Source organism: Zeus faber (assembly GCF_960531495.2).
Source record: "Zeus faber genome assembly, chromosome: 1".
NCBI lineage: Eukaryota > Metazoa > Chordata > Actinopteri > Zeiformes > Zeidae > Zeus > Zeus faber.
In genome coordinates this window covers 24,596,001-24,609,986 of record NC_137193.1, presented here as the reverse complement: position 1 = coordinate 24,609,986, position 13,986 = coordinate 24,596,001, and the positions used below count along the sequence as shown (strand labels likewise).

General features: G+C 43.8%; 1 protein-coding gene across 1 annotated transcript; it reads right to left on the bottom strand.

The window, feature by feature from the left end:
* Positions 1-3,587: 3,587 nt before the first annotated feature.
* Positions 3,588-7,866, bottom strand: tmem196 (transmembrane protein 196; the record flags this gene model as incomplete). The annotated part of the gene is made up of 4 exons (XM_080001479.1): positions 3,588-3,659; positions 3,993-4,247; positions 6,426-6,482; positions 7,702-7,866. 4 exons carry the CDS (start codon positions 7,864-7,866, stop codon positions 3,588-3,590), a joined length of 549 nt encoding a protein of 182 aa, XP_079857605.1.
* Between the last annotated feature and the right edge of the window lie 6,120 nt (positions 7,867-13,986).

Below are 13,986 nucleotides of genomic sequence, written 5' to 3'. Positions count from 1 at the left end.
GGCCTGTGTCTGCTGCTGAATTGCCAGCATCTGCTGCTGCTGGATGGCCGCCTGACCCTCCCATATCTCCACTAGGCGGCGAAGGGTCTGCCCCAGCAGAGGTTCACCCGGTCCTCCTGCTTGTCTGTCCATCGAGCCCCGAATTTAGCGCCACTGTTATAAGTTTCTGTATCGGTTGTGGGGTAGAGATGGACCAGCAGACAGTTGGAACCAAAGGCGGCCATTTATTTAAAGAAAAATGACAACGTTTATGTGGGAATCTACCCACAGGTAGGGGTTTAGGGAGGGAGACAGAGTCTTTCATGCTGTGGGTTGCCAACATGGCGAGAGTTTTTTTTAAATAATAAAGAATAATGACTTCAGGTGCAGGAGGAATGGCGTTCTGCTCTGTCTCCTGGTCGGCTGACGAGCCCTCGCGCCGATCCACTCTGCAAGACAGACAAACATATAAGAAAGCTCCCTGCCCTGGATCCGACCAATCAGCACCGCAGAGGCGCTGATTCGGCCGACTCGGGGCAGCTGTGCGGTCGCGGGGAAGGAAGCCATGCTGCCGCCTGCAGCCGCGGCTTAGCCACGCCTCTTGGTCCGCCACAGTTTGTCTACTCAGGCAAAAATCCCGTATAAATAATAACTGTAGTGTGCAGACTGGAGTGGGAGGCCAGCCACACTCTCAGGGGAGGGGGAGGGAGGGAGGGGGAGGAGAGAGAGAGAGAGAGAGAGAGAGAGAGAGAGAGAGAGAGAGAGAGAGAGAGAGAGAGAGAGAGAGAGAGGGAGGGAGAGAGGTGAAAACACAGCAGCCTTTAAATACTCTTCTAATTACCTCAATCTTCTGCAGCTGCGTCCCCTTGCGGTTGCAAGTGCTGGCTCTCCCCACCTGCAGATGACGCCAAAACCACTCCCCACTACCACATACCCCCACCGCCCGACTTAGGCCGGGGAACCGCCCAGCCAACAGCTAATCTCTTTGGTGTGTGTAGCCTGTGGGAGGTGTCACTGGTGCCTCACAAGATGTTTACATATTCCTTTCTTGCGGAAACGAGAAGGGATGACCCTGATGCCCGGGGTTGCGTGGCAATGTATTTAGGATGGTATTTCAGGTGAGGGGTATAGTTAGTAAGCTGCCAGGTACGGGTTTTGGATCATATAATGTATAATAAGCCGGCCGCCCCTGTAGCAATGACACCAGTGTGATCTACATCCTCGAAGGATGTAGATCGCACAAGCCAAAAAGGGAACTGGTATTTTAATAAGGGGTGGATTGAAAAACAGTAAATCTATCCTTTAACTGCTCTCTCGGCCAAATAAATGAGACATACAGTATATGATAATATTTTATGAAGACTAGATGCACCCTGAGTTAATGCTGTGAGGTAACACTGGCATCACGTCTAAAAGAAAAAGCCAGACATGACCACAATATGTCAAATCAGACCAAATCATGTGCCTTGAAGTTACCATATTTATTTCAGATTTTATAAGAAGCTTTTATAAAAATATGTTTGATATATGGATAACGACCAGTTACCTGATATACAAGCAGAAATACGAACCCCAATTCCAGTGAAGTTGGGACGTTGTGTAAAATGTAAATAAAAACGTAATACAATGATTTGCAGATCCTTTTCAACCTATTTTCAATTGAATTCACTACAAAGACAAGATATTTAATGTTCAAACTGATAAACTTTATTGGCCTTTTGCAAATATTCACTCTTTTTAAATTTGATGCCTGCAACACGTTCCAAAAAAACTGGGACAGGGGCAACAAAAGACTGGCAAAGTTGAGGAATGCTCAAAAAACACCTGTTTGGAACATTGCACAGGTGAACAGGTTAAATGGAAACAGGTGGGTGTCATGATTGGATATAAAAGGAGCATCCCCGAAAGGCTCAGTTTGTGAACAACAGCGTGAGCAAATAGTCCAACAGTTTTAAGAACAACGTTTCTCAACGTACAATTGCAAGGAATTTAGGGATTTCATCATCTACGGACCATAATATCAAAAGATTCAGAGAATCTGGAGAAATCTCTGCACGTAAGCGGCAAGGCCGAGAACCAACATCGATTGCCCGTGACCTTCGATCCCTCAGGCGGCACTGCCTTAAAAACCAACATCATTCTGTAATGGATATTACACCATTATCAGTTAACACAGTTTGTCGCTACATCTACAAGTGTAAGTTAAAACTACCATGCAAAGGGAAGCCATATATCAACAACACCCAGAAACGCTACCGACTACTCTTGGCCCGAGTTCACCTGAGATGGACTGACGCAAAGTGGAAAAGTGTGCTGTGGTCTGACGAGTCCACATTTTTAATTGTTTTTGGAAATCATGGGCATCGTGTCCTCCGGGCCAGAGAGGAAAAGGACTGTCCAGATTGTTATCAGCGCAAAGTTCAAAAGCCTGCATCTCTGGGTGGGGTTGGGGCTGTGTTAGTGCCCATGGCATGGGTAACTTGCACATTTGTGAAGGCACCATTAATGCGAAAGGTACATAGAGGTTTTGGAGCAACATATGCTGCCATCCAAGCAACGTCTTTTTCAGGGACGTCCCTGCTTATTTCAGCAAGACAATGCCAAGCCACATTCTGCATGTGTTACAACAGCGTGGCTTCGTAGTAAAAGAGTGCGGGAACTAGACTGCCCTGCCTGCAGTCCAGAGCTGTCTCCCATTGAAAATGTGTGGCGCATTATGAAGCGCAAAATAGGACAACGGAGACCCCGCACTGTTGAGCAACTGAAGTCGTACATCAAGCAAGAACGGGAAAGAATTCCACCTACAAAGCTTCAACAATTAGTGCCCTCAGTTCCCAAACGCTTATTGAGTGTTGTTAAAAGGAAAGGCTTTTTTGGAACGTGTTCCAGGCACCAAACTCAAAATCAGTGAATATTTGCAAAAAAAACATTAAAGTTTATCAGTTTGAACATTAAATATCTTGTCTTTGGAGTGTATTCATTTGAATATAGGTTGAAAAGGATTTGCAAATCATTGTATTCTGTTTTTATTTACATTTTACACAAAGTCCCAACTTCACGGCAATAGGGGTTTGCATAATAAATTGTTGCATTTTCACGTCAATGCAATATCATGTCGATGCATTCCATAACCGGACTAGAAAGAGTTAACTCTAGGCTGCCTCAAAGTCTGCACTCAATCAACAGAAGACCAGGGGGGGAGAAGGAGTGATGGGGAGGTTAAGCCCGACTAGAATAGTAGCTGCTTTTCATAACAATCCAATCAGCGCTGCACTCAGCTTGTGCTCGTCCCTTTCAAGGCCTTTTATTGGATAAAGACCGTCCTTCCCGCTGCTTGTCTTGAAGCGCAGATGATGCCGCACAGTTGCCCCCGCCACCTGAAATATCACTCAAAGTGGACCTGGCAGGCGTTAGACAGGTCAGACGCAGGGCCACACGGGCCACACGGTTTGAGGGCTGAAAACTGAACCCTTCACATCCGACAGGAGGACGAAAGACAGTCCGGGGTTTTATTTCCGTCCGGCGAGGGAGGATGAGACACGGGATAGGACGAGCGAAGTGCAGTTCAGCTCTGGCTTATCGTCCATTGAGCGTCCTGATGCTTTGTTTCAGGGCGACGACGCGCTGTGGCCATTGTAGGAGATCTGGGGAATCCCGTTACTCGAGTTATCCAGAACCTCCTGTCGAACACACACACACACACACACACACACACACACACACACACACACACAGACAATTTATTTCCAAATCTGTTAGTGTATCACAGATAATTTTTCAATATTTCTACCTTGTCCTGTCTATCTCTCTCTCACTCACTCACTCACTCTTTTGGCTTTTTGAATATATTAGATTTATTTAGTTAACTTTCTATCCTATTTTATTTTTTATTATTATTATTAGCTATTTTTTCAGGCTTTTTTTCTTAATTCTAATGGTCTGCAGTGTAACACACCAATCCTCACCATGGCAAATTCCTAGTATAAACTGTATTCCTCCATTCTCCTCTGTACCTTTTCGGCCATCTCATGCGAGTGGTGCAGCGAGTGCTCCCTCTCCAGGAACATCCTCTGCTGCTCGGAGCTGGCCAGCCGGCACGTCAGCCATGTGGACAGCGTGCAAGAGGAGATGCCGAGGCAGGCAATGGTCATGGCGGCGAGGTGGACCGAGTGCATGGAGTCCGGACGCTTGCTCAGCGCGCGCACAAACTGGAAGTTGAGGATGCCGCCGATCAGACCGCAGATACAGCACGCCGAAAACAGAATCATCTGAGAGGGGGAGAGAGAGAGAAAGAGAGAGAGAGAGATTTGATAAATGTCTTTTTTTGGCTGTCATTTTTTATTTGAGTTTCTTTTGGGAGTGTTAAAAGAGGGCTGCATGAGGATGTTTTATGACACTGCAGACAGTTGTTTATGAGTCGGCAAACTTTGGTCAAATGTGATGAATTTGACTTTTCCTCTCTATAATTGTGATGCATTGGACCACGGCTGCAATGAGTAATATGCATTAGTCCAAACAAATCTTATTTCCTATTAGAAAATTGGATCACATTCAAAGGCTTCTGGAAGAGATATTGCAGCAGCGGTGAAAATGCTGGTCCTACTCCAGTATGTGTGGGTGTATACGTATACACCCAGTGAATATATACACAGTTTGTAGGACAGTTACTTTCAAATTCATCGCATTCATTTTCTATGGCACCTATAGTTATTTGCAGTTACGATCTGTTTAAAAAAACGTCTCCAAACAGTCATTCGGTTAAAACTGCCTACTCTGCCTATCCACTCTGTGCTGATTTGTGTGTGTGTTTGTACAAATCTTGAATTTGTACACACATTTGTGTTTTCAAGCACGGGTTCCGCTACGGAAGCCCTTAGTGCCTTTAACCGCATTGGGGAAAGGGGCGTCTCCGGTTTCAGTCGTTTCGGTGAAGTGTGGAAAAGTCCGGAGCTGAACGGCCCTAATGCAATCACCACCTCACATGGAGACAGAAAATGGAATGGAAAGCAAGATGGAGAGAGGTGGAGGACTGAGGGGAAGGGAAGAGTATAAGAGCGTATAAGAGACACTGCTAAAAAAGACAGTCGTTTTGAAGTGAGTGATGAAAATGTGAAAAAGGGAAAGAGTGAGCGAGACAGAAAGGGGAGTAGAGTGGTAGAGAGGGAAAGGTATAATACTGTATGTGGGCATGGATGGGGGGGGGCGAATAGCGAGAGGGAAAGGTGGAGGAATGTCTCTGTTACAGCAAATCACACTGACATTGATCCATCATTAGCGTCCTCCCCCCGAGGAGGCAGAGTGGGAGAGAAGGAGGGAGAGATGTGCTGGCTAAGTCGTAGACAGCCAGTCAGGGAAAGTCAGGGAAAGTCAGGGACAGTCCGTGACAGTCAGGGACAGTCAGGGACAGTCAAGGACAGTCAGGGACAGCGAGGCAATCGCTGGGATGAGAGACAGAGGGCGGACATAGAGAGACCGACAGGGGCAGAAAAATAATTGCGGGGGATGACAAAGGTAGGAGAGAGGAGAGGAGAGGTGACCGCCTGTCTCCTCCGGTTTCCTCCGTTGTCACTCTTCGGGACACGTCGTACAACACACCGGCTCAGAGGGCGACAGACGCGCTCACCTCTGGGTACAGTGATGGAGGCCTTGCTCCAAAAAGGTCCCCATCACAGTTTGTTCATCCAGTTCCTATACAGTACATTGTTATATGTTATCATACGGAGCCAGGCTTTGAAGAGCACATGAGCGTTGATGCTGTAGAACTATAGTGTCAAATGGGACAAGAGCCTTTATGGCGAAATACAGAGTGGATATTTAAACCTGATGTCTCTAATCACTGTAGCATTCAAAGTTATTTTACTTGTTTAAATAAAAAAAATGCTGTTCATACACAATACGTCATTTGGCAGACCCTTTGGTCCAAGTATATTTCTAATACTTGTCGCATTTAAGGGATGTAAGGTGTGTTTTATGTGACATTTTCGAGAACTAATTCACTCAAAACTCATATTCATTAAATATCTAAACTCATTAAATGTCTCTTTTCTCAGCCCGTCAGTCATTTGTCCCACTTTTGGTCCTGAACTCCTTTGGTTTTCCACCAGCCTCGGTCTGATGATCCTTCTGCTATTCTTAACTAGAACAGAACTTCTGCATCCTGGTGTCCATGTCAGAGCAGTGAAGGTGATGTCAGCTTTTATTGTTGCAAGCCAAATGGATTTTTACAAAATCATGGTCCTGGTTGGTCATTAAAACAATAATCCATGCTGTTTTGTTTTATATTTGCTTCTAAGTTTGTCTTTTTAAAAGTGGGGAGACAGTACTTGGTAATAGTGAAATAGTGAAACACCGGACCAAGCACGCTGATATTGTTATGGGAGAAGGCCAAACTGCTGAGTCCAAGGAACAAAACAAAGGAACTGCTGTTCATCTCAGTGTGTACTTACAATAAGACCTGTTCTCTTCCTGGCACACAGCACTCCACACATCCCACAGACCAGAAACTAGAAAGACATAAATGACAAACAATGAAAATTGAACACGTCTGTAATGTCAAGGTAGCACTAGCAGCACAAAGATGAAACTGCAGGAGGTGGATGCATTGTTTATGCAGGCTCATTCTGTTGCTATCCCCTCCAACCTACAAGTGGGACAGCGTGGCCGGCGAATCTCAGCTTGGTGGGCGTATGTGAAGATGATCACCTTCTTCAATCTCTACCCTTCATGAAAATTGGTTTAAAAGATGATGTATTTGGGTTTGGTGATCAGAGAGGAAATGGCTACAGAAGATACTTGATGACCTCCTTCATAGATTGTAACGTTTGATGAGATTATTTGCTTTGGACATTGACCTTTTCGACACTATCTGTGGCAATAATGTGTGGAAAGTATTTCACAACCTTTTGAAGCAATGACAATATACGGATTTACATTAACTTACCATCTAGAGGTTAGGGTGGTTGAAATTGCAACTGTTTGTTTTTCTGTTCCTCCATGAATTCCTATGAGATTGCCTTTATTGTAATTGTCTTTGATTGGAAAATAGCTTGCAAATATCCAGAAGCAAAACATTATTGATCCGCCATCTTTCAAAATCACAACATGAAACAAAAAATGCATCTATGAAAATAAATGATAACGAAACACCGGACGAGAAATCAGAAACTAATAATGAAAAAGGGTGAAACAAAGCTTTCATCGAATCTATATAATGAATAACCAATCCAAGCAAACTACACTCCACAATCTAAATTTCCATCTCGATTCAATACAATAAAATATACACACACGCACATTGTTGTTGTTGTTGTTGTCTCTTTTGCACCAACAAAAACGCAAACAAAGCAGGGGTGGGTCTATATGTGCCCTTTTCAGACATACTCGATTCTGTTGTTTATGTCGGTGTGTCTTCATGCAGTAAGTGAACTTGGAGGAAAGGTTTTTGACAACGAGGATCGCATGCCCAAACTTGAAGAGTACATGTGCGTAAAGTCCTGTGCGTAAAAAGCGCACCAATCCCCAGCATCCAATATAAAACAGAATCAGAGTTCTCAGCCCCTTTAGTTTCGAGCGGAAATATCGAAAACTGTAAAGGCACATGTTTTAATGTAATTATTTATTTGAACTCACCCCAGGTCACCGTTTTTTTTTTTTAAAACACACCCAGTAAATGAATAATAATCGACAACACAGAGAAGGGAAACACGCTCCGTGGCCACCTACACAGAGTCCGCTCCACACCGGGGATGCGTCGCCCTGCTGCGGCTTGTGCTTGCCCCGCACGCCGCTGATGCCCACGGCCCCCAGCACGATGCTCGCCACGCCCAGGCCAACCTCCACCACGGACAGCAGCAGCAGGCTCCACAGGATCTTGCGGCTGGAGCACATGCTGCCCCGGGCATCGCTCCAGGAGGAAGGAGTCGGAGAGGGGGGCGAGAGGAGTCCGCGTCTCAGTGCTGCAGAGGCGGCGTGGATTCGTCCATCCCGGTGGATCCACCCAGAGAAAGAAAAGCCTTAAACTCCTTTGAGGCTATAAAATAGTCTATACATTTTTTTATTATTCTTTTTTTTTTAGTCTAGAAAGCTGCAGTTTTCAAGATGTGTACGCACTGACTGCTCCTCCGTGCGCGGTGCTGCGGAGCCTGAGGTGGCTGGTCGTGGTACTTCCACTGTACTGCGCATACACAAACAGTCCACACACACACACACACACACACACACACACACACACACACACACACACACACACACACACACACACACACCTTCAATTCAACTGCAAGTTGCTCAAAGTGCTTTGACAATTGAGTTTTTCTCAAATGTCTGCTTTACGCTTAGATTGCACTTGTAAACCACCTTTTTTAAAACACTAGTGTGTGTGTGTGTGTGTGTGTGTGTGTGTGTGTGTGTGTGTCATTTCAACACAATAAAAAAAAAAAAAACATTTGGAGAAGACATAATGTTTTGAATGCAGAGTTTCATTTTCCGAAGTTTTTCCCTCTTGTGTGCGTGTGTTTGGATTCGCGTGTAGAGTTCAGAGAACGTGGGGTAGGTTTTCAAAAAGCGTGCGTCGACAACCGAGGAAAAACTGTGAAATGCAGGAGCATGCGGAAAACACTGAGGACATCTACAGGACCGAGGAAGCAACACACAGGATCGGGCCTGGAGAACCACAGGGTGAAGTAAACAAGAGGCTGTACTGTACTTAGTATTTTGCACTCTGATATTGAGAACGTCTGAAACCATAGTAATAAATATAGCTGCAGGCAGCAACACACGTGGTCCATTTTCGTTGTGTACGTGGCAAATTACATTACAAGATTTTCTGTAGTGATACATGAAAAAGATTCAGCCTGATTGTCATCCGAATTCGGCGTGATGGACGGTATTGTAATTGTTCGGCTATAGTCATCTTTGTCCTGTGCAGTGTGTCATAATCGGTGATTTCTGTGACAAACGGTGAATTATTCGTACACTATAGCTATCGCAAGTTATGAAGTTCGGTAAAACATATTTTATTATATTGCCACTAATAACAAAATGAGCAATTTTTCAATTATAAATGTTCTTTCTCTTTATAACTCTTTATAATTTGTAAAACAGAGTGCACTGGGTAATTGGGAGAAGGGATGATAAGACAGATAATTGTTTTATTAAACAGTTGTTCAAAACATCCGGACCAAATAATCAAACAAAATATCACAGTATTTATAAGATCACACGACATGTAATAATGGTGTATTATTAAAAATGGCAATCTTCACCTATTCCAAAACAAAAAGGAAAAATAAACAATTTACAACTTGTATTAAATTGTCAAATAAAACAGTGTTTACAAACATCGTGTTGTAAGTAGTTATTTAACACAAAAAAGGCAATGTTTGGGAATCAAATTTTTATAAAGGCAGCGTGACATTTGTAATGCATGTATTACAAAAAGTAAGCCATCTTAACAAAGGTAAATAACGTTGGTCTTTTAGATGCATACAATTTTTGTAATTATTTTATACAACAATCATAATTTTTACAATTATTTTATACAACAGTCATAATAAATACATGTGATTTCACAAACATGATTAATGTTAGTTTTAATTTGTACTTTCTTGTATTTTTATTAACAATCTACAATTGAAAAAAGATGTCAAATAGATTACTTGTTGATATTGCAATACAGAAAACATTTATTGAACATTGACATTTATTGGGAATTTGACTTATTATGGAAGGGCTCATCACTTTTTAATGCCTTTTCTCTTTTCATTTCATTACGTTTAGCTGTAGGAGGCTGCATGTATATTAACTTATTTTAAAAAAATCGTCTATTTTTGACTTTAAACCAAATCATTGTTCCAAACCATTGTTCCAACTTATCTAATTGTTTGTGTAAGTAGATCTATAGTCACAGTGATGGAAGTTGACGTTTGTTCCCACGTGGGGCAATAATGACGTATTTATGGAGGCTTGCGTAGGGAAGCAAAGTTACGTAATTTTACTGGCGACGCCTTTCTGTGGATTCAATTTCAGGTAGGTTACGGCTCCATGTAATCGTTAAAGCGTTGGCGTCTTTCTGTGACTAATGACAATTTCATGGCTCCTAGTTTTTCGATGCGTTCGTCGTACATGAACGCATTATTCATTCCCACGGTTGGGCTGGACTCGACTCAACAGGGTGACGAGTTTCCGCGGATTAATGTTATTTCGTGCCCAAGTTCTCCAAAAGGTTACGATTGCATGACACCAAAAAAGGCGGACGTTTTTATGTGATTATATACAATTTTCAGGGTACTACATTTTCCGATTCGTTCCAGGAATATGAACTCATCTTGAACTCGTCGACTTTCCATCTTAGCGCCGTCGCGAATCCGGCAAAGTAAGGAGGACAACAACGCCGCATCTAACATGGGTTATATAGGAATACAATGTTCTCATTTACGAAAAGACCAAAGAGATAAAACATCAATCTAACGGACATCAACCAGGTAAGACGGTACATAATCACACACACATACATGCCTAGTTTGTAACCTTTAACCACCACAGAGTGAGTCTACAATGCACATACACACCGCGCACAACGCAAATGAACATTCAGAACCACAACCTGCACATTTATAGTGCATTGGATTATGGTGTCACAAAGCGTCCAATTCGTCTTAAGTTTTGGAACGTTGCAGCGTCAGTAAAGCACGACGCACAAGCTTTTGGTCAAGTGTCATCGGTTTCTTAACTCATTTCTGCTCTGTATGTGGATCTATTAGGACGAAACTTGAACCATGAGATGTCTGCGACATCCAGGTTCAAACGATACCTCAATCACGTCCATACCTTCAGCGATCGTCCTGTTCCGGACACTTTTAGCCCGAAGATTCTGAGTATCATAAAAATTCTCACAATACAATAATAAACAATAATAATGAACTTTATTTGTATATTTATATAGTATGCGCAAATAGTATGCGAAAATACCACAATGACATACTACACCCCAGTGGCCCGTCAATGGGGGGAGCTAACTCAGTCAGTATGAAGGAAGTTTTCATAAAATATTTTGAATATCTAAAATATTTCATGTCTGGTAAACCCTATTAATCAAAAAACATAAAAATTCTTCCCACTTTGTTGAATTTCTGTTTTGTTTATGTTGTTAAACAATACGCCCAGGACAGGAAAGAAGACTTGTTGCCGCTTCCTGCCGCGTTTTCACGCACTTCCACACACAAAAAAGGACCCTCAGTATGACTGATACTCAGAATTGAAGATGTTTTATCAGACACTTTGTGCACTGATGAAAAGTTGTACTTGTAATGATCCTTGACCACATGGAAGCTGCGGTCCTGGGACAGGAGGGGTTGGTTCAGCTTTTTCCGTGATGCAGTCTCTGTGGATGGAGTTCTCAAATGAGAGATAAAACAGACAACTAGTGATGGTCGGATAATAGTCTTCGTACGGCAGCTGGACTCCTATGAACCCTCTGCCAAAGATGCGGATCGTCACGTATTTGGCCAGTATTCGGTAACATTGTTACTGACGATGTTACTGACGATCCAACATACCAACTTGTCCTTCTTTGGCGAAACTAAATCCTCCTTCATTCCTGGATTCTTGACGATAAGCTCGTTCCTCACAGTAATATCCACATCTCTCCGGTAGCTCAGGGTCAGGTTGAAGAGGTTCTCCACCCCGGTTTCATGACCGGGTTGGTCAGGGACTCCACATTGTACCAAACCCACTTCTGAAAAGGTGGACGTCTGCCCTGAGGCATGTCGCCCAAATCCCAGTCAATTTCTAGCAGCTATTGATGTTGAAGTATTTGAAAAAGACAATAAGGTCAAATCTCACGTCAAGGGGTGCGGGGGTGTTTCGTTTTCTTCAACGAGAGGCGATATAGCTGATGGGAAAGCAGTCGTTGGGCTCTCGAAGTTAAGATAAAATGTTACACCTGCTCATATGAGCCCATACACTGTAGGCTCATACAATGTTACCATTAAGGTTGTTGATGTCATCTGAGGAGGGAAAAAAAAGGAGGGGTCAGCAATCAATCCATGTGAAGTCGTCAAAAAAAAGCACAGTATTACAAATGGTAAAGAGCTGACAGTCAAAAATAATGTACAACATTTCTGACTTCCACCACTTAAAAATCTAAAGCATGGACAAATGAGCAAATAGAAAGAAAGTTGACACATCGGGCTGACCTTTTATATCCCGCTTAACAGTTAGATGTCTATCTTTAGTTCCCCGATGTTAGACACGCACACACCAAAGCAAATTACTATAAAGGAGAATGAACCTTGTCCACTCTTCAAAATGTTCTTTGAAATGTACAACCATTTATAACACAAAAGAAATTAAACCACGACGAGACTGAGCTCCGTTTGTCAAACCCCAACCCCATAGATGTTACGGGGAGACTAAGCAACCACGATGTTTCAAGTTCCAATGTAGCAATTTCTCCTACCACACGCCACCCGAGTGGCGTTTTCACGGCCCTCCGGCACAGAGACACAGACGACGATGGGTTGTAGACATCAGTTTGATGCAGAGAGGAGGCCAGGTGGAATTAACCATCCTGAGTGTGTGTGGGGACGGGGGATTTAACCTGTTGCTCGTTAGCCCAACCAATGAGCAACAGGCATGCAGCCTATAAGCGATAAAGAGTTTTGTTGGGGTTTGTTGGTTTGGACCGGTAGACCTGTATAGACTGGGATAAGATACAGTCTTTAGCCGTCTGCTTCAAAGATCCCACCATCGTTTATTTTTCTACCTTAAGGGTTTCTTCTCTCAATGAGTGAGTTAAAAATAAAAATGCCGATGCAAATGGCTAAATCGGAGGGGCTTTGTGTCTGGATGTTGCTGTGCATGTTGCTTTTACGTGAATCAATCGGGGGCCATGTACAGTGTGCTCGGCTTTTCGGCAACAGCGCCAATATGTGTTTGTGCTGTGTTAGCAGGTGCATATCAATTAATTGACCGACAGGTAATGATCCTGAGCCTCCTGAGCCTATTTTGTGTTTTCCTTGTCACTCAAGTCAGCGCGTTTTTACTTAATCGTCCCAATTCTCGTATCTTCCCTGTTCAGTTCTGTTCGCCTGTTGGCTGGTTTGATACTGTGATCGCAGGAAGTCTCAGGCACCAGATATCCATCCATCACTGTGGTTATTTTCAAAAAGTGTTCCCACAATTGAGAAAGAAAAAAGTGCAGTTGTTTCTGTTCAACCGCACACACGCACACGCACGCGTACACGCACACACGCACGCACACACACACACACACACACACACACACACACACACACACACACATACATGCACGGGAACCGATCATCCCACGGGCGGAGACACACACACATACACACGCACACAACCCACACACACACACACACACACACACACACACACACACACACACACACAGACACACACACACACACACACATACACACACACACACACACACACACACAGACACACACACACACACACACAGACACACACACACACATACATGCACGGGAACAGATCATCCCACAGGCGGAGACACACACACACACACACACACACACACACACACACACAGACACACACACAACACACACACACACACACACACACACAAACACACACACACACACACACACATACACACACACACACACTCAAACACACACAGTGCTCGCCTTGGGCTACGGCGAGCAGGAAAAATGTATACTTCTCTGCAGCTAAAGAGTAGAGTTAGTGGCAAGCTCCCAGCAGACCCATTTAAACGGTCTCCACGGTGCCATCCAATCTGGCTGTGGCTCTGAATCATTTGGAGATAGATGGCTGCTGGCCCATAACGAGTCCACCAGTGGGCAAACGTCAATCCATCATGGCTCCCGTGAGAGCACGCTGGAGAGGAGTGAGGGAAATTTGAAGCACCCCGCGCCACTTGGAGATCAGCTTTTTATCTCCAGTTACGTGGCGGTAGGTTATGATGGCGGATATCATCATAACCTACACAGGTGAGAC